At 40.7% G+C, this 25,172-nt stretch overlaps 1 protein-coding gene across 1 annotated transcript in view; it reads left to right on the top strand.

Annotated features, from left to right (window-relative positions):
• The window catches only part of SOS2 (SOS Ras/Rho guanine nucleotide exchange factor 2), a 58,011-nt gene extending 33,049 nt beyond the window's left edge, over window positions 1-24,962 (top strand). Inside the window, exons 9-23 of the mRNA XM_080617167.1 lie at window positions 1,455-1,582; window positions 1,959-2,614; window positions 5,414-5,495; window positions 6,190-6,312; window positions 10,364-10,467; window positions 12,423-12,642; window positions 13,608-13,727; window positions 15,327-15,489; window positions 16,400-16,517; window positions 17,161-17,333; window positions 19,167-19,283; window positions 20,700-20,961; window positions 21,486-21,527; window positions 22,671-22,780; window positions 23,311-24,962. Coding sequence (XP_080473293.1) covers window positions 1,455-1,582; window positions 1,959-2,614; window positions 5,414-5,495; window positions 6,190-6,312; window positions 10,364-10,467; window positions 12,423-12,642; window positions 13,608-13,727; window positions 15,327-15,489; window positions 16,400-16,517; window positions 17,161-17,333; window positions 19,167-19,283; window positions 20,700-20,961; window positions 21,486-21,527; window positions 22,671-22,780; window positions 23,311-23,820 — 2,928 coding nt within the window. The 3' untranslated portion in view covers window positions 23,821-24,962. The remainder of the gene's footprint in view (window positions 1-1,454; window positions 1,583-1,958; window positions 2,615-5,413; window positions 5,496-6,189; window positions 6,313-10,363; window positions 10,468-12,422; window positions 12,643-13,607; window positions 13,728-15,326; window positions 15,490-16,399; window positions 16,518-17,160; window positions 17,334-19,166; window positions 19,284-20,699; window positions 20,962-21,485; window positions 21,528-22,670; window positions 22,781-23,310) is intronic.
• The last annotated feature ends 210 nt before the right edge of the window (window positions 24,963-25,172 follow it).

The raw sequence follows: 25,172 nt of genomic DNA, 5'->3' as shown, positions 1-25,172 counted from the left end.
TTTGATATCTCTTACCTGCCAAACACAGCTCCATTTGGAAAGGGGATGCAAGAAATTCTGCTCAGCATATGTGAGGAGAAAGTATTTTATCAGACTTGGTAGCTTTCCCCATATTTAGGATTTTGCACTTGTCATCTTTTCATACCATTTTTAATGTCCTTTGCTTTCTGTGGAGGAAAGGTAAGGAGAAGAAGGGTTTCCACAGAGGTAGACACCTTATTTTTCCCTTCCCTGTACTGTTCCTCAGCTCTTAAACTTCCCGAAAATTTTTGCCATGAAACTTTCATTTCTCTAATGTGCAACATGGAGATTGTTTGGCCATGTGAAAGGTAAAACTTTTAATAATATAAATTACATTAAGAGAGTGGACCAGTCTGGTCAAATCCTGTTCTCTTAATTACTTTTAGAGGAAGCCACATATCCTTGCTGAGGGAACATAGTGGGGAAAGGAAAAGAAGGCTTCTGCCATGCTGAGTGATTGTAAGTAAGATTTCTCTTAAAAGTATGTAGGTAAAACAGACTTTAGCCAAAACTGCATGGCATGTTGTCTAGATTTTGCCCAATGATCTATTTACTTAAATTTTCTTGTAAAAGATTTGTAAGATATTGAGAATAAAAGGGATTAAAAATAAAAATCTTCTTTATTCATATTGGTAGTACTTTAGGAGTGATCACCTTACGAACCAAAAAGAGGAATTCTCTGAATAGGCTTTGTTCAAAACATACTGCTACCAAGTGTATAAAAAGCCTGTTGAATTTCTTAATTCAGGAGGCTTCTGCCTAGTGGTGGCGAGCAATCTAGTCTTTATAAAAAGGAAATATGTAGATTCTCACTGTCTTTATATTTTGATATTAGTCACAAATCTTGAATTTCAGACTTTTTTTTTTTTTACTACGTTAGTTTGCACCATTCAAAATTGACATTTCTTGTCGAAATAGATGAATTTGCTGAAGATGGCAGAATTTAGAATTGTAAGAAGCAAAGAGAGAATCTTGGTCATTCCACCTTTTAAAATTTGCTCTGAAATGTTGAGATTGACTCATTGAAGGAATACAACACGTAGTTACATAAAGCAGCATTTAATTCTCATCTGTTTCAAACTTCCGAACTATTTAATAGAATCAGTCGTAAAAACTGGACATGGTTGAAAAGATAACAGGAAAAACAGTGTCTGACAGTTTGTGTTGGCTCTCGGTAAAATGGGAAAAGGTTATCCTTCCAAACTCCCACCTGCTCTTTCTTACTGAGTATCTACTGACTTTTTCTATCTGACAAGTGGTTTTTACTACATGTATAGCTAGTTTTCAGTGTGCTTTTTGTAATAATTTTTTATTGCCTTGAAGTCACTGACTTCATCGAGTATTGTAGATAACGCTGTGTAGGAATGTTTGTCAGTCTTCCAGCCTTCTACAAATTAGACAGATCTGAAAGAAAAATGTTTATTCTCTCACAGCAATTGCAGGAATGCAGTGAAGATGAAGAGGATCGAGAGTGCTTAAAACAGGCCATTACTGCTCTTCTGAATCTGCAGTGCAGCATGGAGCGCATTTACAGCAAACACTCCCCAAGGCGTCGGCCTGGGTAACAGTCCACAAAACTACTCTGGTTTCCCAGGGGTGGCAGAGAAGGAGATAAATGATGTGGAAGGAATTGTAATTTTTTTCTTGTTAGATAATGTATATATATTTCCTTTTCAAGGCATGTCTTTATGCCAGATTTCATTGTAAACGGAGTAGCAGCCCAAAACGTGCATGGTTCACTTCTATGAATGACATCAGTATCTTACCCCTTCCCTAGCCAAAACAGTGCATGTGACTTATTTGGAACAGTAAGCTTGGTTGGGGCATATTTATTACAAATAAATAATGACATAATTAATTTACTTGAGATTTTTGTTTCTTCAGATGGCAAATGTGAAATGTACCCATCGTGACCTTTTTTCTTTAATTCATTCAAGGGAGCCAGTCTGTCGCTTCTATCACCGACAAATAAGAAGCAAGCACTTGGCCATCAAGAAAATGAATGAAATCCAGAAAAATATTGATGGCTGGGAAGGCAAAGATATTGGGCAGTGCTGTAATGAATTCATAATGGAAGGTAGCTTGACAAAAATAGGAGCCAAACATGAACGCCACATCTTTCTCTTTGATGGTTTAATGATCAGCTGTAAAACTAATCATGGTCAATCACGGCTTCCTGGTTACAGCAATGCCGAGTATAGACTGAAGGAAAAAATTGTCATGAGGAAAATACAGATTATTGACAAAGATGACACATCTGAATATAAACATGCTTTTGAACTGGTGTCTAAAGATGAAAACAGTATACTGTTTGCTGCCAAGTCTGCTGAAGAGAAGAGTAACTGGATGGCTGCTCTGATTTCCCTCCAGTATCGCAGTACTCTGGATAGGATGCTTGATTCAGTGTTACTGCAAGAAGAAAATGAACAGCCACTGAGGTTGCCCAGCCCAAACGTGTATCGTTTTGTAGTGGAGGACTCTGAAGATAACATTGTTTTTGAGGACAACTTGCAAAGCAGGAATGGCATTCCTATCATCAAAGGAGGAACGGTTGTGAAATTAATCGAAAGATTAACGTACCATATGTATGCAGGTATCCTGTTGTCATTTGTTATATATATGTTTTTAAAGGTCATGCTTGTATGGGTGATGAAATTAGTCCTTTTATCTCTTGTTAGTTTGGGGATTTTTTTCTGTGTATAGTTAAATGTAAAGTAAGATTTGCAGAAAAAAACCCAGTAACTGTTGTTAAATCAACCGGCTTTTTAGCAAAGGTGTAAGAAAACTTGGGGTATGCAAATCCTTCCCCTCCCCTTTCCCCTGTACCCGTCAGAAAAAGTACAGGTGGTCTAATAGGAGCCACTAGTATGTTTCCTGAGACTACCATGGCTAAAGCAGAGGTGCAGTTACAGGCTGTGTGACTTTGGAGGAAGAAAAAGGTTGGAGGTTATATTTATCGGACTTCAACTTGCTGCTTTGTGAAATCCCTTGGCAGAAAAGGATGCAAATCACAATTAGCATTTTTCAGACTTCCTTGTGAAATGCTATCTTAAAACCACAAAAATGAAACCTTGAAGTAGTTACGTGAAGTGCTAATGTTGATGAAAATACTGGGTTTTAGGGTTGAGGTGAAAAGCACGCACTGAAAGGGAACGCAGTGAAGCTGATGGATGCTGGTGGAAGTGGTGTGGAAGTTTTGTAAAACTACTCAAACAGTAAAAAAAAATTTCTTTGTGTTTTTTACAAAACTCCCTGGTATTTAAGTGATTCTTTTTGTAAAACTGAAGGCTAGATGGTGTGGAGCTGTATATTAAAAAAAAATCATAATAAAATAGCATTTCCCACCTTGAAGCTCAGTGTTGATCACCTAGTTGGTATGCAAGTAATCTGCAGTTGTGTTGTCTGAGAGTCCCAAGTAATCCGTTTCTAAAATGTGAGGGGGTTTTGGTGGCTTAGAATCTTCCTTTTTTTGTTGGAAGCACTTTTCCTGAATGAACTGATGTATTCGAATACTAGTTTGATAGCATAACTTCAGTTTTTATAGTGCAAGTACTTGCCACTTTGCCCTTTGGAATCTTCAATGAAAGCATTGCCTCTTGGGTTTCTGTGTGCTTTTTCCAGTGTTTGGAGCCAAGACTAACAAAATCCTCTCCCTCAGCCTCCACAAGGGCATTTTGATGACTAATAGCATGTGGAGGGACTCACAACAGATCTTGGTGGTGCTTTTTGTTTCTTGTACGTTTGTGTTAGTTTGAGATGTATCTGAAGCAGGCTTTGCTCCACAACGCAGGCTCTGCATTTGCAGAATTATCTTTGTCATGTCAAAGAAGTCCCCAGTTAATACCAGGATACCATGGGAGGTAGCAGATACAGAGTTAAACTCTTGAATTTAAATCATAAGCCACTGTTAGCAGCACATTGCTAGTATTTTCTGTTTTATTGAGTGTCATTTACAGAAATAAATTTCAAAAACAATATAAAGGGACCTACACAGGTTGAAGAGCAGGGTAGTTATTATATATATATAAGAGCAGATGTCTGCAGAGCTGATTCTACCTGCCTGTTCAGTGATAAGAGGAAGATTTACTTTTAATGTGTCGTATGTAGTACTGAAGAGTGAATGTGAATGTGACATGGAAGCAGAACAGGCCAGTGCAGGACTAAGTTGCAAACTCAGCAGCATTATCACTGAATGAGCACGGGTACTTTTAGCTTGCAAGCATGTTCCTGTATATGGAGCCCTTAAAGATGTTGAGCAGAGCTCTCCAGGGAATTTAAGCCTTCGTAAAAGCAGTGTATATCTCAATCTTTTGTGAGCTTATTGGAAGAAGTTTGCTGCCCACATGTTTAGGACTGCTCGTGTAAGCTACCTGCACCAAATGGTAACAGATTCATGGCTATTTAGAGAACAGCAAGAAAAAAGAAACTCACAACAACCCAGAATCCACACTTCTGAGTAAGCATATGCACATGCACTTGTCTATGCCTAGGTCAGCATTCATGTGCTCCCAGGCAGCTCTGGAAGCTGCTGCATATGACACAATAGCAGAACACAGTAGCAGTGTCTTGCTGCTGTTACCCTTCTGAGGGGGTCTGCTGCAGGGATGTCAGGATTAGGACCAGATGTTGACCCATCGTGGCTCAATATAAAGTGAGTTGCTATTTATGGTCAAAGAAACTCACAAGAGAGTGGAATCAAAAGAGATTAAGGGAACAGGATTTTCCCTTTACTATTTCTAATATAGCAGAGTGCACCCTGAAAAACACGTGGTAGCATGTGGGATAGGCATGTCTCATGCAAACACACCTAAAGCAGCGGTGAGAACAGCAGGAGGGGGATGTGGTGGCTCGTGGAGATGCAGTGTCTTGAACTATTGCAGGTATTTGCTTTGTAAGGCCTCTGCTGCTTGTCATATTTTTGTTGCTGTGGGGGGTAGCTGTGTGCTGCAGTGTGTGGCTGGGGTGGGTGTGCAGTCCCTGCTGCTGGAGATTTTTTAAGAACAGGTCAGACACGTCTTGTTGGGGTTCTATTGGTATTTTTTTTGTGTCAGGAGAGTAGGCAGCCTACCATGTTTTCTTTGTCTTTATAAAACCGTGGAATAACTGCATATTCAGAGAATGGAAGTCATTCCATGTGCCAAGACTGAGACAGAGTTTTTGAGAGAACATGGTATGTGCAGTTGAACACTTTTACAGGGGAAATGCATCAAAGAATTAACTAAAAATTTCACCAGCAGTATGATTTCAGGGTGGGTTTTTTTGAACTTACAGTGCTTAACTTACAGCCTTAGTATATTTTCTGCACTTTAAACTTCTGAGAGTGTGTGTGTATTTTATTCCCGATAATTTGCAATCAGATAAAAAAACCAGTCATTTTCTCATATTTTTACAGATCCTAATTTTGTACGTACTTTCCTTACCACCTACCGCTCCTTTTGCAAGCCTCAGGAGCTGCTGAGTTTACTGATTGAAAGGTAAGTAGCAGTCATCCTCTCTGAAGATATCAAAAGGGTTTGTGCATTTACCTGCTCCTTTTCTTCTCAGGTTCTCAGTGCCATGTGGCACGTGTTTTAGTGAAGTTTGTAAAACAGCAACTTTTAAACTAGGATACAGCAACACAAGATTTTAATGCAGGCCTTTTCTTCCGAGTTTGCTAAATGGGTTACCTGAATGAAGTATTAGCTAGAGCACTTAGAGTGCCTCAGCTGTGGGGTGGTAATGTTTTGAACTGCTTAACTTGATTGTGAGAGTGTATTCAAGTATGCTTAAGTCCTGATGCAAATAAGAACAAAAATGGTCTAAGCAGTTGGTTTGAAAGGCACAGGCTCATTGTAAACAACATTTTAATACACTGTGATAAAGCTGCTCTTAATCTTTCTTCTAATCTTCACTTAATCAAACTAGCAGGTAGTTAAAAATCTTATATCCTCGTCTAGACATCTTGTGATGACGAGGGAACTAGTGAATTATCAGGGTGAGAGCTGGGTGTGTTAGCAGTACACATCTAGGGGAGGAGGGAATTCCAGGCAAGCTGGATATTAGATGAGTTGCTTGCGTTTCACCACACTATTTTATTTTTTTTTTTAATGCAGCTGCTCTTCGTGTCCTACGGAAAGGGTTTGTGTTTCACCTTCATTGCCATCAGGTTTTTTGTGCTTTTATTTGTAGGTTTGAAATCCCAGAGCCCGAGCCTACTGAAGCAGACAGGCTGGCAATCGAGAAGGGGGAGCAGCCCATCAGCGCAGACCTTAAGCGGTTTCGCAAGGAATATGTCCAGCCAGTACAACTCAGGTTTATTTGCTTTTAAATTTGTTCTGTTAAAACCAGATTTTAGTTCACTGATTATACGGTGATCCTGGAGACAGTAATCTCTTTTGGAGACTGCTGTGCTGTCAAATAGGGACTTATCACTGTCTGCAACCAGACTAATATCCCAAATCATGTACTGATTAGTAATACTGACTTCTGTTGTTGTTGTAACTATACTTTGGTTCTCTGCCGCTCACAGCTGTGATTACCACCCACAAGAACGCTGTATGGCTGCTGTGTAAAGCAGGTGTGGGTGAGAGATGTATAACTGAAGGTGTTTCTGACTGCATTTTGAATGTTCCTTGTTAACAGGCCCTATGAAGATAGTTTCTCCAATTTCCATTTTTTTCAGTCCTGCTGATATTTTACTCCCTTTCCCAGCACAGTTTGATGTATTTGTACAGACAGGGACACTCTTGTCTGTACCGCACAGTGCAGTGGGCTGCAGTGAATCTTCAAGGTCTTGCTGACCAAGCTGACTTGGAGAACAATTAAGAGTTTCTGGCATGAATGAGGCTAATTGTTTCCCTAATAGGGGATCAGGTCAGGAGGAGACACAGATCATGACCAGTATTTGTTAGAACAACTTGTATTCATTAAACAGTTTTTATTAGTAACATGAAGATGTTACTACTAATGGCAGATAACTGCGCACAGTACCCACAGTTACTCCATTACTACAGAAAGTCATTCGTAGTTACCTGTTTGGAGCAGCAGCAGTTTACTCAATGTGAAGGATTGCTGACATGTCAGTACCTTCAAGGTAGGTGTTTAGAAAGTCACTTAGACATGGACCTCACTTGGAGTATTGTGTACAGTTCTGGTGTCCTCAACGTAAAAAGGACATGGAACTGTTGGAACAAGTCCAGAGGAGGGCCACGAGGATGATCAGGGGACTGGAGCACCTCCTGTATGAAGATAGGCTGAGAAAGTTGGGGCTGTTCAGCCTGGAGAAGAGAAGGCTGCGTGGAGACCTCATAGCAGCCTTCCAGTATCTGAAAGGGGCCTATAAGGATGCTGAGAAGGGACTATTCATCAGGGACTGTAGTGATAGGACAAGGGGTAACAGGTTAAAACTTAAACAGGGGAAGTTTAGATTGGACATAAGGAAGGAATTATTTACTGTTAAGGTGGTGAGGCACTGGAATGGGTTGCCCAGGGAAGTTGTGAATGCTCCATCCATGGCGGTGTTCAAGTCCAGGTTGCACAGAGCCTTGGGTGACATGGTTTAATGGGATGTGTCCCTGCCCATGGCAGGGGTTTGGAACTGGTGATCTTACAGTCCTTTCCAACCCTAACTATTCTATGATTCTATCCCATTTTCATCAGATACCTGTGTGCATATATATACACGCACACACATATATGTATATTTTTAAAAATATATAAGTATGTATAATTAATAACTACTAATACTGTAGATTTTGTTGACATATAGCAGACGTCACCACATTCTTGGATGTGGTCCAAGTTATACAACCTCAGTGTAACCTTGATACTTGTGTGTGCTCATGGCCTTGTACAGATTTATCAGGCCCTTAGAGTTCTCAGTTTATCAGCAGCTCCTGTGAGTTCAGCAGGACCGCTAGTCTCCACCATTATCAGTCTGGGAGAGCTTTACACGCTGCTTCTCAGTGTGTACTTTTCCTGATTTCAGCTTGCTATTTTCCAGTAACTGTTTTTGTATCCATCCACGTAAGTGCCTATAGAGCCCCTTCGTAGAAACTCTCAGGGAATGTGCTTTTGTGGCATAACTGGCTCAAGAGTTGTTGTATTGCTTTTGTTGCTATATTTTACAGCCTCGTCTACTAATTAGGCTTGAAGTTGCTTGGGGGTCTCCTCACAGTGCCTCTCTGCATGCTACAAATCTTTGTGCAGCACTGCTGGCTGCCATAGCTAAGTAGGACAAATGGTTACCAATGAACTGAAACCTGTAGAAAAGCTTGAGATGGCAATTAGCCATGTTTCTTGCTGTTAATTTCCAAAACCGGTTTAGCACTTTTGCCTTTGTATGTTATCTTTGAGCTGTTTGAAATCTGTGCCACGCTCCAGAGTTTCCAGGTTTCTTTGGGTTTGGTTCCTGGTTTGGACTTTTTATCATGACAGCTCCTCTTTGCTGTCTAATTCATGCTGTGGTTGGTGAGCTGAGTCCCCTAATGCTTGCTTGATGGGACCTGTGGTTTAAAGCTGCTATTTAACACACCTCCTGTGGCTTACAGTTAATATTTGAATTTAGGAAATACTATGTTTTTCTGGTAGCTGGAAACTCTTAACTGTCTTACAGTTGAAAGTAAGTGTGTTGAAAATAAGTGTCTGAATTTGAGCTGGCAGGTTGATAATCCCAGCTTTTTGTAAATTCCAGTATTGTTAATAGCATTGACCGCTACTTCAGAGAGATCTGAGATTTGGGAAGAAGGTGGAGAACGTCAAGATACTCATCCCTCCCTCCTTTGACTCCTGAGCACTTACTCCCCATCTTGTAGAAAATGTTGTAGACATGCTGTGCAGTGCACAGGCATGGAAACGGTAGTGTCTTTGACTAGATTAAATACATGTGAGTTCATGAGAAAGAGGAGGAGCTAAGCTGGAAATGCAGTCAGCAGATCCAGGCAATCTTTCTTGCTTTTGCAGTATTCCTACCATGGTATCGCAAAGGCAGAGACTGATTAGATAGGATTCTGCATTACTGTTACTGGAAGTGTGGTTCAAAACGTCACACCTTTGACAGTTACAAGCTGTCATTGATTTCCAGCCTAAATGATCTGTTTGGGTAGCTGTTCTCTTCATGGGATAAACCTTATTCTTTAAGTTATGTATTGGGAAGAGGAAAACTATTTAATTTCTCCCTGAATCCACATAGAGTGCCCTTCATTTGACAAAGCTAAACCAGAAGCTTTTCCACTGCTCTGACTCACAACAATTACAGATCAGTTTTCTGCCCTGCCCCGCTCAGATGTTCTTGTCCCTGATCTACAGGGCTGAGCCACCAAAAGTAATAGTCTGATACACAGTTATCCCTGGTTTACCTTAATATCCTAAGCTGCGAAGACTAGAGGAGTTCAGCAGCACTTGACTTACAGCTGAGCCACTTCTGCAAAGGCAGTGGGGCAGGAGTAACTACATGTCACTGTAACCATCTCCTCTGCTGAGTCTGAGGGCTCTCCGTTAGTCCCATCACCCTGTCCCACCTGTTGAACTGGCACAGGGAAGATCTGTTATACTAGCTGATGCTGGAGATTTTTGCTCACTCTTCAGGTAAAGTGATATGGTGCACCCCGATCAGTCAAAGATTTGAGGTATAAGCTCAACTTGTTTACCTGAAGAAGAGCCAAAACAGGTTTTTATTCTGCTACATCCTAAGCAAAGAAGGCAGAAGAGCAATTGTAGTTCGCTTTTACAGGCTTGTTTATTAGTGGTCTGTTAAGAAAACAGAGAAAAATCAAGAGAAAGTTTAGTGTTATCTTTAAAGGAAGTACTGAATCTATCATGGCCATTTGTGTAATTAAAAGTTGTAAAAGTGAATCAGTATACTTGCAACAACTTCTAAGCTGAAATTTGTGTATAGGAAAGAAACAAATACAGATTGTTTCTTACCAAATAGAAAAACCTAGTTAGCTTTTTTTTTTTAGCTAAAAAAAAAATCTGTGAATTATATTAGAATAACAGTTTTATCTGATTTGGTATGTTTTTCCTTTTCTGAAACCACCTCAACACTAGCATTCTTTATATAAGATTTAGAAAAACCCACCAAACTATATATATAAAAAAATATAAATATTATGTATATATAGCATAAGTATATGCTAAGACTAGAAAATGAGGTTTTAATTACATGGGGACATCTGTGGTCATTAATGCCATGCTTAGTCTTTGTTCTGCCCCTTTGTCCATATGTATTTTGATAGTCATCAAATACATGAATCTGTAACTTAGCTTTTGTAGAATTGTGTTTCATTTGGTGTTTATATGGGCTGAGCCTTGGAAATCCTTAAAAACAAACATAATTGGGGTTTTTTTCTCTCTCCTTCCTCAGAATACTGAATGTTTTTCGTCACTGGGTAGAGCACCATTTTTATGATTTTGAAAGAGATCTGGAGCTACTAGAGAGATTGGAAGCATTCATTTCCAGTGTAAGAGGTATGGTAATTGGTGGTCCCGTTCTTCTGTGTTTCGGTACAATCTGGTGGTCTAATCCTGACAGGTTGTAGGCATGAGAATATCTTTACACACATGAGTAATAGTAATGGCTCTAATTGAGCTGTTTATGAGACTCTCCTTTACATAAGCAAGTTTTTGCCTGGAGCCTAAACAGCTACCAAAAATTACTTCAAGCATTATGATATTTACTTCTGGACAGTAATGTTCATCCTTGTCTGACTGTAATTCAGACTGTCACTTCCCTCCTCCCCTCCTCCTTGTGTTGTATTTGTAGAGAATTTCTTCCCTGTTGGTTACTGAGACTAGGTTTTTTTCCAGCTTGTTCTCCCATTTATTGAAACTTCCAGCTGAAAATCATTATCCTTTTAGGAGATGATCCTTGACCTGTTTGGTGTCACTTCCTCTGAAGCAATCCCTTACAAACTAGCAGCTGGTTTTTTTCAGCCTATGTGGAGGACAATAGTGTTAGCATGTCAATTTTAATAATTGTCCTGGCAAAGCTAGACTTTACTTTTCAGGTTGCCAGACCATACATTGGGCAATATAATTCTGAGATAAACTTACAGAACAGTAGTCTTATCTTCTGCAGAGGTGTCTGTGCTAACCATTGCTGCCCATAGGGAAATAAGGTCCTACACCTGGGTCAGAGCAATCCCAGGCACAGCTACAGGTTGGGCAGAGAAGAGATTCAGAACAGCCCTGCAGAGAAGGACTTGGGGGTGTTGGTCTATGAGAAAATGAACATGAGCCAGCTTCAGTGTGCGCTCACAGCCCAGAAAGCCAACCGTATCCTGGGCTGCATCAAGAGGAGCATGACCAGCAGGTCGAAGGAGGTGATCCTGCCCCTCTACTCTGCTCTCGTGAGACCTCACTTGGAGTATTGTGTGCAGTTCTGGTGTCCTCAGCGTAAAAAGGACATGGAACTGTTGGAACAAGTCCAGAGGACGGCCACGAGGATGATCAAGGGACTGGAGCACCTCCTGTATGAAGACAGGCTGAGAAAGTTGGGGCTGTTCCGCCTGGAGAAGAGAAGGCTGCATGGAGACCTCATAGCAGCCTTCCTGTATCTGAAGGGGGCCTACAAGGATGCTGGGAAGGGACTCTTCATTAGGGACTGTAGTGACAGGACAAAGGGTAACAGGTTCAAACTTAAACAGGGGAAGTTTAGATTGGATATAAGGAAAAAGTTCTTTACTGTGAGGGTGGTGAGGCACTGGAATGGGTTGCCCAGGGAAGTTGTGAATGCTTCATCCTTGGCGGTGTTCAAGTCCAGGTTGCACAGAGCCTTGGGTGACATGGTTTAATGGGATGTGTCCCTGCCCATGGCAGGGGGGTGGAACTGATGATCTTAAGGTGCTTTCCAACCGTATTCTATGATTCTAAAATCCAGTCTTGGTTAGTCTCTGAAAAGGTATTTGTTTTGAACTGCTTCAGGTGCTTCCTTTCTTGTCCAATATTTTGTCTACTGTAAATGTTGGACTGGTATTGTAAACGTATTTCTCCAGCCTTTTTGTTTTGCAGTGCACTAGGACAGCATGTTGCAAAGTTCTCTCTTGAAGCTTGTTTACTTTTTTAGTAGTTCTCCTCTAAGTAGGTGAAGCTAGCAGTCAGAGGGGAGATGGTTGCAGCTGAGGGAAAAAAGTAAAATATAGTGGGTATAGGGTCACTTTTTTCCACACCAAAACTGCCAGTAGATGTGGTTAAACACAAGTGTGCACCCAAAAATTTGTTCACGTGTCTGTATTTGCCAACTAATGCAGGTGCAAGAACTCCTAAGAAGAAAATAGGGAACTAAAGAACTACAAACCTAATTAATTTGCTTTCAGAAATGCAGAATGCTGAGTGCACATACAAATTTTTGGGGGGTTGATTTCACTAAATTTTCAAAAGTCTTTGAAGATCGCACTAAAAAAGTTGTGGTTTGTGTTTTGCAGGAAAATCCATGAAGAAGTGGGTGGAATCAATTGCTAAAATCATCAAGAGAAAGAAAGCTCAAGCAAATGGAATTAGTCACAACATCACCTTTGAGAGCCCTCCTCCTCCAGTCGAGTGGCACATTTGGCGTGTTGGGCACAGTGAAACGCTGGACCTCATGACTCTGCATCCTATAGAGATTGCTCGACAGCTGACACTTCTTGAGTCTGACCTCTATAGGTAGGGATTAAGATAGGTGTCTTTTTTTAGATTGTTGGAGCAAGAAAGAGTTCCAGTTCATACAGTCACTCAAAAGTACATCCCCTTGACTTTCAGTTTATGAAGCAATGTTTTCTTGCCATCTGTTCAATATCAAAAAATGCAAGGAAAAAAAAGGGTGGTTTTTTATCTCCATATCAGACTTTTGGCAACATAAATAAGTACAGGAAGGACACTAAAATATTATGAGTATATAATACTAACTTGTATTGTCTCCCTGTTAAAAGCAAATTTAGTGGTACATTAATAAGAAATGCTTGTTACATCATAAAAAGAGAACACAGTTATCTCTGCTTCTGTCCTTTACAGCTGCATAGCAAAGGCCCAGGTGTTACATGCATATAACCACAGCACTGGGACATCAAGGTCCTCTAATTCTGAAGAGGATTTTTTGTCTGGTACCATATGTATTCCATTCTTTCCTAGCTCTGTTGTTACCTGTTATAAACAGAGCTGGCCTTGATGTGAGAGCTAGGTTTTGCTGGGCAGAAATTCTTAAAGGTCTCAGAAAACTCGAAGGTGAGGCATCCTTTTGTGCTTCAGACAGCAGGTTTTCTATTGAAATAGGCCACTTTTCCAGCAGGTTGGTTGAAGTACTTCAGTTTCCTATTTTAAAACTGTAACTATGCTAAAGTTGCTGTCGTACACTTGCAGGAAATTAAACTTACTCCTTTGTAATTGTCTTATCTGAAAATACTTATTCAAAAATGCCAATTTAAATCAAGATAAAAATGTGTTTCCTTCTAGACTCAAATACTCGGCAAAAAGTTATTTTATGTAACTGTTTTGCAGTAGATTAGATTGGATTGTATTTGTGAAATATCAAGTCATGGCTAAGGGAAGAAATAATCTGTTAATGCAAACACAGAACATACAATTATTATTTGTATTGAGCATTCTTCTGCATCTTGTTTTGTCGTTATCAGGGCAGTACAGCCTTCTGAACTCGTTGGTAGCGTGTGGACTAAAGAAGATAAGGAAATTAACTCCCCAAATCTGTTGAAAATGATTCGTCATACTACGAATCTTACTCTTTGGTTTGAAAAGTAAGTGCAGGTGGTGGCAGTGGCATCAACTCCTACTGGAATTTGGAGAGAAACATTTTTCTGTTACTTGAATTCTGTTGCCTTGAATCTTGAGATAACTGCTGAGCATTACAGAAATTTCAGATTTTGACTTAAGGGTTCATAGCCATGCCAATCACATGGTCCTTCTTCCTGAGACAGACTGGAAGGGTTTATTCAATTTTGGTGGGTTGACCCTGGTTAGATGCCAGGTGCCCACCAAAACCACTCTATCACTCCCCTCCTCAGCAGGATGGGGGAGAGAAAATACCATAAAAGGCTCATGGGTTCAAGGTAAAAGACGGAGAGATCACCCACCAGGTACCAATTCCACGCCCACCCCTCTTTCTTCAGGCTCAACTTCACTCCCAATTTTCTCTACCTCCTCCCCATCAGTGGTGGGATGGGGAATGGGAGTAGTAGTCAGTTCATCACATGTTGTTTCTGCTGCTCCTTCCTCCTTGAGGGAAGACTCCTCACACTCTTCCCCTGCTCCAGCATGGGGTCCCTCCCGCAGGAGACAGTCCTCCATGGACTTCTCCACTGTGAATCCTTCCCACAGGCTGCAGTTCTTCATGAACTGCTCCAGCATGGGTCACTAACATGGGATGCAGTCCTTCAGGAACAGGCTGCTCCAGCGTGGGTTTCCTGTGGGGTCACAGGTCCTGCCAGGACCCTGCTCCAGCTTGGCTTCCCATGGGTTCACAGCCTCCTTTGGGCATCCCCATGCTCCAGTGTGAGGTCCTCCATGGGCTACAGGTGGAGATCTGCTCCACCATAGACCTCTATGGGCTGCAGGAGAACAGCCTGCCTCACCATGGGCTTCATCATGGACTGCAGGGGAATCTCTGCTCCAATGCCTGAAGCACCTCCTAGTCCCCTTCCTCATTAACCTTGGGGTATGCAGGGCTGTTGCTCTCACATATTCTCACTCCTCTCTCTGATTGCAATTGCTCCTGCACAGTAACTTTTCCCACTTCTTAAATATGTTATCCCAGAGGATATAAGGGAGAAGTTTTATCCTGTGAGGGTGGTGAGGCACTGGAACAGGCTGCCCAGAGAAGCTGTGGCTGCCTCATCCCTGGCAGTGTTCAAGGCCAAGTTGGGATGGGGCTTGGAGCAACCTGGTCTATGGAAGGTGTCCCTGCCCATGGCAGGGGATTGGAACTGGATGGTCTTTAAAGTCCCTTCCAACTTAAACCATTCTATGATTTTATGATTAAGTACTTCTGAGGACATAGCTAGTGCTGCAGTCAGAAGGGTGTAGCAGCTTCTAAGTGTACAACTAACCTAGCAAGTTTAAAATGATGCTGTAGATACAGTGGCATGAGAGTCACCCTGCTTCCCCTGGACCTTGCTTAGGATTTGCTTTATTATTTTACAGGATATGCCAAAACCTCTGTTGGCTTTCCAACTTGAACATATGTAAGACGTGATTACATAAATTTGTACTTGAGATTCTTGAAAGAGAGCCAAATGTGCATATTGGATGTACTGTACAGTGTTTGCTTGGAAAATTTTCATTTAGCAAAATGTCAGGTTTTATTTATCAGTGTTTCTCAAATTACATCTTTTGATTAGGTGCATAGTGGAAACTGAGAATTTTGAAGAGCGAGTGGCTGTTCTGAGTAGGATTATAGAAATCCTGCAGGTTTTTCAAGATCTGAATAATTTCAATGGTGTTTTGGAGATCGTCAGTGCAATGAACTCTGTGTCAGTGTACAGACTAGATCACACGTTTGAGGTAAGTTTTGGGCACTGCTCTTGGAAAAAAAAAATGCTCAGACTCCAGAAGTGTAACACACATTTCTGAAGTGAAATCTGTAGTATCCGTATCACGCTCGCTTTCATGGAAGAAAACAAGTGAAATGTTCAAAGTTATATATGCAAAAACATACAAGCTGGGTGTCTCAGAGGGTATGTAATGAGAAGTGGAGCTTTTCAGCAGATGTTTTCTCATGTGTATTCAGCCCAAGAAGGGGAGATGGTGCAGCCACTTGATTGCTGTTTGTTAACCTGTCTGAAATTAACCTCTTATTCAGTCCAGCATTTTAAGGGTATGAAAGACGAGGATCCTAAGGCTGAGAACACTGGATTGAATGATTTCTAAGAGCATTTCCTACCTATGCAAGAAGTGGGGGAGTGGAAGGGCATGAGGAGGGGATAGCTAAAAATCCGATTTCAGTTGATCACAAGAACTTGGATGAGAAAGTCTCAGAAAATTCAGACATCAGATGCAGAAACAAGTAGCTGCTGAAACAGTTTAAATGGACAGTAGGAAGAGAGGCTACAACACAAGTAGTAATTCTGTTCTTCAGTTGCCAAGGAAAAGAGACACCTAGGATTTGGCAGCAAAGCCTCCCTTGACTAAAATAGAAAAAGAAACATGAATAAGAAGTTTTGAGTTTTGTATGTTTTTGAAAGGCATATGAGGCCTTTCAGTTAAATTCAAAATTAAATGTTTAATTTTTAATAAAGACCAAGGTTATGCTTCTAAGTTGATAGACAAAATAATAGTCTGTTTACAGCAGCCTCGTGATTCAAATCTGAATTTGAGTTCCTGTGTTTTGGTGAGAGAGCTAGGGAATTGCCTTGGTTTTGCTGACAGTGCTATTGAGATTTGCATCCTTAGGTTTTTTTCTTTGACAACTTAGGCGCTACAGGAAAGAAAAAAAAGAGTTTTGGATGAAGCAGTAGAATTAAGTCAAGATCACTTCAAGAAGTATCTAGCTAAGCTCAAGTCGATCAACCCACCCTGTGTGCCTTTCTTTGGTAAGTAACACCAGGGCAGGCTGATACTGTGTGTATTGTCAGGCTGAAGCTGAGTTTGATACAGATGTGTTAATATTGCTTGAAGTGTTCAGGGTTGTGTTAGCTCTGAGAAGTCTGTAATACGTGTGACTTTTGGCTTCCGAGGTTTGTAATGTTTTTAGACTTCATATAACGTCTATGGAGGGAATGTCCTGTGGGTTGGAAGAGACCTTAAAGATCTCCTATTTCCAATGTCCCTACCATGGGTAGGAACACGTTCCACTAGATCAGATAAAAGATGCCATGTCTTTTATGTAATATTTATGTTTCTAGTTTAGTATATGGATTACTGGTATTATATTGGTATGAATATTCCCTTACTTTGTTTAACACTGCCTCCACACTTGTGATCTGTTTATGGCAATGACCTAAAAATGTTTTTTTCTAAACTCTGGATGTTACGTGAGGGAGATAAAACACCTTATTTCAAAATATTGTTCCCATGTAAAATGCAGACTTGATTCATTCTTGCCAGCTGATAAACTGTTGAAGCATTAAAGGGAAAGGTCTGCCTATGTTCAGACTTTTTTATTATTCATTAGAAAGAATGAAATCAGGTCTTGGAATGAAAATTAAATTTCACAAATACTTCTCTCTTTATCAGGAATATACCTAACAAATATTTTGAAGACAGAAGAAGGGAATCCTGACTTCCTTAAAAGACAAGGGAAAGAATTAATTAACTTCAGTAAGAGGAGAAAAGTGGCTGAAATTACAGGAGAAATTCAGCAGTATCAAAACCAGCCTTACTGTTTACGGATAGAGCCAGAAATTCGGGTAACCAAACATTAAATATCTATTTCAGGATAGGAGAGGGAAAAGAATGTGAGAACAAAAAATTGGCAAATAATATAAAATCACAGATAGGTTTGGGTCGGAAGGGACCTTAGTAGTTCTAACCCCCTGTCATGGGCAGAGACACCTTCCACTAGACCAGGTTGCTGCAAGCCCCATCCAACCTGGCCTCGAACACTTCTCCAGGTATGGAGCAGCAACAGCTTCTTCTGGCCTGTCTTCACAATCTTCTACTTCTAGAGCTAATCTTGCATGAGCGGTGACCATCAGAAGAGGAGGGAACAGAGGCTGGGTTGACAACAAAGTACCACCGCAAAGGGCTAGCCAGAAGTGGGGATTTGCTCACTTGGATTCCATCATTCTGGGTCTTCGTCATTCCCTGATTGTTCTGTAGTGTGGTATCAGAGACTTCTTAGCAACAGAACAAAATGAATAAGTCAAACTGACTAAACAGCAGAACTTTTGGAAGAAAAATCAGTTGCCTTTAACCCAAAACTCTCTGTATGTGCCTGGTGTGTTCAGTCCTTCAGACAGGCATTTTGTAATGATACCTCTGACCAAAGTCTCCTGACCCTGCTAGCAGTTGCTACATACTTGTTAAGCACAAATATGAATGGTCATGCAGCGTGGCAGAAGCTAAGCAAATGTGGAGGTGCCAGTGTCAGCTGGCATTATCCTCAGAAATGAGAGGATGCTTGAGTGGTTACTTACTCAAGACAAAGACTAGTGAATCCAAGATAATATAAAGGAATTTAGAGGAAGACGGAGAAGCAGTGAGCCAGGTAATGACAAGATTTTTTATGTGGGGGTACTAATGATTGAAAAGAAGTATCTTTAAGTGTCAGCCATACTTCCTGGGTGCGCAGCTAATGGTAACTTTTCCAAAAAGCTGCGTGGACAGCTCTTGATCTCACTAGTGAGCAGCAGCAGGCAGGAAGCAAGAGGTGTTTGTTATGTGAAGAATTAAATGGGTAGTAATACTGCTGTTCAAAATGCTATTTGCCTTGTGTTTAATTGCTGTCGATATGTCTGGGAAGATTTTAGATTTACAGTATTTATAAGCCAAGAAGTACTTTAAGTTCAAGGGGTGGCAGTGTTTGTGCTGCAAAAAGAACAAATGGAAATGCTGTAGCTCACCACCCACAGACTCCCACTGCAGCAGGAGCAGCTAGTGCAGGGTGATCAGGTGTTCAAGGAGCTTTATCCTGTCCCATGTCCTGCCCTCAGTGCCAGTCCCATCCTAGCCATGCTTTCCATCCAGTCCTTGTGCCCCAGTGCCATACTCTGTCTCTGCCTCTGACCTTCCTGCTCTTGTCCTCTGTCACTTCCTGTTCTTTGTAGTGAATTGATCGTGTCCAAAGCACCTCTAAGAAAAAGCGATAGCAAAACCTTTGCTTCCTCTACTGTATCATCATATTCTGCTCCTTCCCAGATCTGCAAGGCTAAGGCAAGCACACAGGATGTGTTGCACAGCCCTTAACACTGCTGTGTTCTGCACGATTCACTAATCAAGAACATTAGCAAACAATTTACAGAAGATTTAATTTACCATGCCTAGTTATTTGGCACAAAGTCATTCTTTCATGTCAGAAAACTTACTGGGAATCTGTTTCTTGCATTGGATTGTTTTGTATTTATTTCAGGGAATGTTTTCCTCTGTTTTTCTTGGAAATAATCATAGAATCATAGAATAGTTAGGGCTGGAAGCTTCATAATAATGCAAAACTAGAATTTTAATCTGTGATTTACGAACACTTCATTACAATTCTGTGTATATGCTTATTTTTTAAATATTATTGATGCTTTTTTCATTAGAAATTCTTTGAAAACCTCAACCCTATGGGGAAGATACCAGAAAAAGAGTTTACAGATTATCTGTTCAACAAGTCATTAGAAATCGAACCTCGAAACTGCAAGCAACCGCCTAGATTTGTAAGTCTTGTCCTGCAAATTAAACAGTTAAAATTCACTAGCCACTATGAAAAAGAATACCTGTCAATAAGCCATATATGTTTCCTTTAGAATTCTGTATCATGAGATGATTTTCCAGCAAAACTTGATTTAGAAATACTCTTGTTTCAGATGAAAATTTTTTCCTGCAGCCTAAAATATTGTCATATAAATTTGTGTTTCCAACCATATAGTTGTCTGATAGAATGTGTGGTAACATTTCTTATTTCACAGCATCAAGAAATCTTACAAAATGTTGGTATTAACTGAAATACTTTTTTATGCATCATTAACGTGTTTTCTTGAAGTAGAAGTTAATTTCCATTTTTCTTTTGTCTAAATATTTTGCATTGTTGCAAAAATTGTATTGACAAGGTGCAACCTTCTTGCTGAACAAAACAGTTCAATTCAAGGGAGTAGCAATTTTGGTTTTAAAAAAACCAGCTACTGGAGCCCAGGGTTCTTTATTAAGCAGAAAGATCGCTCTCTACAACACTTGTCTTTTATACAATGTAATTGTACTGCAGAGTAGCTAGGGACATCTCTGTTTTTTGAGAGAGCTGTAAATCATTTTCGCAATCTCCTGTTGGAGGAATGAGTAAGATGATAAATGTGACAGAAACTACTGTTGCAAAAATGCTGCTTACAGTAATATCTCTAAAATATATTCTAAAAATAGATATCCACACTGCCAGTCCTGGGCAGCTGGGCGTGAATTCTTTGTAGTTCGTGATTTCCAAACCAGACATTCTTATTGGAATTTCAGGAAAGTCCAGTTCTGGATACTGACTGTAATGTGGTGGAGTCATGCATACCACCATAGGATGGGAACGTAATTCATCTTGACAGAATCGGCTTTGATCTGTGTTGTGTTACACCTGAGTCTAATGAGTCTTGTTTCACTCACACCAGTGACGTGTATGTAAGAATTTTGTCCTGACTAACCCAGAGGATGTAGTCAACGGGCATCTGAGTGTGTCCTCGATCTTGAACACATGTAGGGCCCTCCTGTTCGGAGGTACAAGCACAAAGCACGTCTTACAGTGCTGTTATGATGCTTTTCTGCAGGCCTGTGGAGGCACTTGACAGTACTCTGTCCCCACCAAGGTTGTGAGTTGCTCTTCCCTGTGTTCTGTCCCATCTGAAATGTGACTCTGCATAGCTGTGGAAAAAAAAAATAAAATTATTAAATTGGAAAAACAGATTAAGCTGCATCCATAACTTTTCAGTAACCTCCTGCTGTATAGTTAACAACAGGCTGTACCTCAAGTCAACTGTAGAAAGGCTGTACTACTTTTTAAGGTGTATTTGAGAAGTACTTTTTAAAATATCTCATACAGACTTGGCAGTTTTGCTGTCTGAAATGTTAGCAGTACTAACCAGCTTTACTATCTCCAGCCTAGAAAAACAACCTACCCCCTGAAGTCTCCGGGGATAAGGCCCAACACTGGCAGACACAGCTCCACCTCTGGCACCTTGAGAAGTCATCCACTGCCACTTGAAAAGGAACCAAGTAAGATAAGTTTCAGTAGAATCACTGAGGCAGAGCATGAATCAACAGTATCAGCACCAACTTCACCGAACACACCATCTACGCCACCAGTGTCTGCTTCTTCAGACTTCAGTGTGTTTTTAGACATTGACCTCAACAGTTCTTACGGTAAACGTGCAATATGTTTTAATAATGATTGTTACTGTCCCTCAGGCTTCCAAAATGTATTGGTGTGTATGCCAGCCTTTTACAAAAAAAGTTGACAAACTTAGTTGCTGACTGTGAAGTTCTTGTGTCAGTGTTTTGAATACTGTGGTTTACTGCTTTACCATGTATGGCACATCTATGGCAAGAGAAGGTGCTGAGGAGCAGGCATCCACACCAGTGCATGTTTCGGGAGTGGTCCTGTGGGCTGATCACACGCTAGTGATTCTGATTTAATATCCTTTGAAGGGAATTCAGTCTGTGTGTTTTGAGATGTGAACTGAAGTGCCAGAAGTGGGGATGGTCAGGGCACTCCCTCCAAAATGCAGTCTTGATTTAAGAAATTACAATATTAGTTCAGATCCACCAATACACTCCCAAGCTTTGCTTGTAACTGTCAGCAGCTCCTTAGTCTTGAAAGCATACATTATGTGATGTAGTGCAGCTCTTCTGTATGGAAAGTCTTTAATTGATTTTTCCTTTAACAGGAAACAACAGCATCTTTGCTCCCGTCAGTGTGCCACAGTCAAGTGAGTACCATAATTCTATTAAATGTTTCATTTCACTCTGCTTTTCCTGGTTTCAGGATAACTGAATGGGAATTAAAATCTGAAATCTGGGATGAAAATATGGGCTGTATTCATTAGGGATCCGCGGATTTTTTTAAAACAGGTTTTAGATCAAATGTCCAGTAAAGATGTAAAGTCTAAAAACCATCTGTTTTTCCCCAGGCTCTAGCATGATTTTGCTTCTATTTTGAATGCCCTCAATGATTTTTTTTTAATTTTTTTTTTTTTTTTGCTAATGCTACAAATGAAGCAACACAATAATTTTGTATTGCCACTTAGTGAAAATAACTGTGCTGTTGCTGGGAAAGATGAGGTACTTTTTGTACCAACCACAGCAGTGAGGGATATCCTGCATTCATCTGTTTTCAGCTTCTCTTTTTACTCTCTTATTAGATGGGCACATAGACTTTTTCAGAATATTAGAATTTCAGACTGGAGAGCAGAGTGCCCAGTGTATTGATACAGAGCTCTGTGCACTTCAGAGAGAAAAGCAAAGGTGTGACAAGTCACAAATACAGGCCGGGAGGTTGTGTTCTTGCTTAACTTTGAGGAATTTTTTTTTTCCCCTCTGTAAAAAGGAAGGACTAAAAATGTCCAAAAATGCTATAAGAGTTAACACCATCTGCTCTGTTCAGTGTGTAATTCTCCTGCTTTAGAAGTGTTGCAGACCTGTTAATGAAGCCTCTGAATTTCCGAATTTGAACGTGTATCCATATGGCAGAGAGAACAAACCTTGCACTCCAAAGTGGCCTGTGGGCAAACTGCAGGCACGGTGGTGAACAGGGTAGATTCTGCAATATAGGGAGGATTTGCAGAGAAAGTTACTCAAGTGCTCACTCAGAGTTCACTTTGTTTTTCTGACCTTTAGGGTTGCCTGCTAAATGTTGATGTATATCTTTGATACTGGAAATAGGAGACCACTTTGTGAGGTGCATATCTGATGAAAGAAATTAAGGGAAATTTCATCCAACTGAAATTAATGGTTCATGTTGCTGTTGAGCACAAACATCAACTTATTTCAGTTGCTTGTAGTTTGGCTCAGTATTGTAGCTATGTTCCTCAGATATTGCACAAGCAGTAAAATATCTGCTTTTCTCTCTCCAGAGACTTTCTTTAGCTCATGGGGTAGCTTTCCTAAACTAAGTGATGAGCCTCAAAACCCTCCTCCACTGCCTCCACGAAAAAAGCTGGATCAGGATGCTTCTAATGCTAAGGTATTTCTGTCCTATATTGAATAACTTTGAGAATAAATCAGGGAACACCTAGAATCACAGAATCATTTAGGTTGGAAAAGATCTTTAAGTTTGTAAGACCTTAAGTGCCTAGAGAGGCTGTGGCTGCCCCATCCCTGGAAGTGTTCGAGGCCAGGTGTGGATGGGCTTTGAACAACCTGGTCTAGTGGAAGGTATACCTGCCTCTGACAGGACTTTAAAGTCTTTAAAATGGTCTTGAAGGTCCCTTCCAACCCAAACCATTTTATGAATCTATGATCGAGTCCAACCATCTAGCCAAACAGGACTTCATTAGTCTAAAAGACATCCAAATGAAGTTGTCCTTTTAAAGTTTCAGATCCCCAGTGTCCAAACTCTACTAGCTCCTTTAGATTGTATCCAGCTCAAAGGTACAGCTATGCCAGTGTCATGTTTCTGAGAGCACCCGTAGCAGATGTCAGGAGAATTCTGCATCTGTCAGAAGATTCTGCTCTTTATCTAAACATCTGCATTTCTTCTTTGTAATATTGTAGGGAAGTTTAAAGTTGGATGACGATCCTCCAGCAATTCCACCTCGGCAGCCACCACCTCCAAAGATACAGCCTCGTGCTCCTGCTTACACTAACCCCCTTGACCAGCCACTGCACAGTCCTCCTCCTCCACCCCCTCGGGACCCTCTTCCTGATACTCCACCACCGGTACCACTCCGGCCTCCTGAACACTTCATCAACTGCCCTCTCAACCTCCAGCCGCCGCCAGTAGGACGCTTACACAGAGATCCCGACTGGTTCAGGGAGGCAAGCACAGGCCCCAACTCTCCCAGCACTCCTCCCAGCACACCCTCTCCCAGGGTCCTGCGCCGCTGCTGTGTGATCAGCGCGAGTCACAACAACCTGGTTCACCCGCCTGTGCCCCCCGTCCCACCCCGGCACAATTCAAGCCCTCAGTTACCAAAACTGCCACCAAAGACTTACAAAAGGGAGCTCTCCCACCCTCCTTTGCACAGACTGTCTTTGCTGGAAAATGCAGAAACTCCTCAATGACCTTAGCCACAGTAGTCATTGACACTGGAATAGTATTTGTAAAGTTCCTTTTTATTTATTCAAAAAAGGCAGTGTATTTTAGTACTTTCACAAATTATGCTCTTAAAGTGCTGCTGATCAAAAAAAAAAAAAAAAAAAAGGTTAAATTGGAAAAATAAGACTACACATGCTCTAACCTGCGTCTGTTCAACAGCATTACCCTCAGGTGATCAGCAGCATTGCCTTGTTTCACATCCTCAGTGCCGACAGTCATGCCAGTATAAAAAATAGATCTTTTGCACTGTAAACTACACTAAGTGAATTGAAACTGACATCACTTAATTGCACTGAGCCAAAAAAAAAGGTGCGTCTGTGGAATTTCTTCAAATTTGAGCACTAGTGGCCTTTTTTTTGTTTGTTTTAAATTAAAAAAAAAGAGCAGTGGGATGATGACACAACGTGAGGACACGCAGCATTACTGATTTTAAACCTCCTGCCACTTGCCTTCTAACTTTGCGTAAGCTTGGAGGTTCGTGAGTGACAGCTACTGCTCTCGAATGTTTTAATGCCATGTCTTAATTGCCATTGATCTGCTGCTGAAGACAAAAAAAACCCAGGTTGGAATCTAAATACCAAAATACTCAGTTGGTCTTGATTATTTTGAGAAAGGCTGAACAATGGCTGACTACCTGTCTTGAATTATTGGAAAGGATCCCTAGTACTTAGCATGCATCTTGTTCAGATGTGCCTTTTTGTTTTGGTAGGCAAAGATGTCTTAAGCTAAAGAGTTGTCTACTGTTTTGAACAAAGCTATATGCCATGTATGTACAATTGTTTATATTGTATATTTACAGATAATGCTAATAACCTGTATAAATTTAAGTGATTTGAGGCCTATAATAGAGTCTGCTACTCCTGCAATCTTTTACGGTCAGAAGTGTTTCCTCTGGCTTAGGAACAGTCTTGCCTTCCAAACCTAATAACTTCCTTTAAATCTTACTTAACTTAATCGAGAATCCATTTTGGAAATTGGTAGCATTTAAACCAGCAAACACTTAAAGCTTTATTAAAATTTTTAAACTGATAAGTGAATGGAACTTTTATTTGCCAGTTGAACTACTTGGTTGAACTGGTGTGAGAGTGTCTGTTTTACTGGTAGTACTGTAGCAGCATTTATAAAGTGGCCAGAAGCCACATTTTATTTACTGGTCTGTGGCCTTTTACTGTGCTTTGTATCAGAGTTCTTAACAAGATTAATAAATCACCCCAGTCTTAATTTTTAAGAGCTTGAGCAGTGCGTGTTCCTTCTAAGGACAAGGTTGGGAATTGCATTTAGCAACTCTCTGGCAATACAAAATGCTCCCAATTTTTCA

Source organism: Psittacula echo (assembly GCF_963264785.1).
Source record: "Psittacula echo genome assembly, chromosome: 5".
Classification (NCBI taxonomy): Eukaryota; Metazoa; Chordata; class Aves; order Psittaciformes; family Psittacidae; genus Psittacula; species Psittacula echo.
This window is presented reverse-complemented; position numbering and strand designations above follow the sequence as displayed.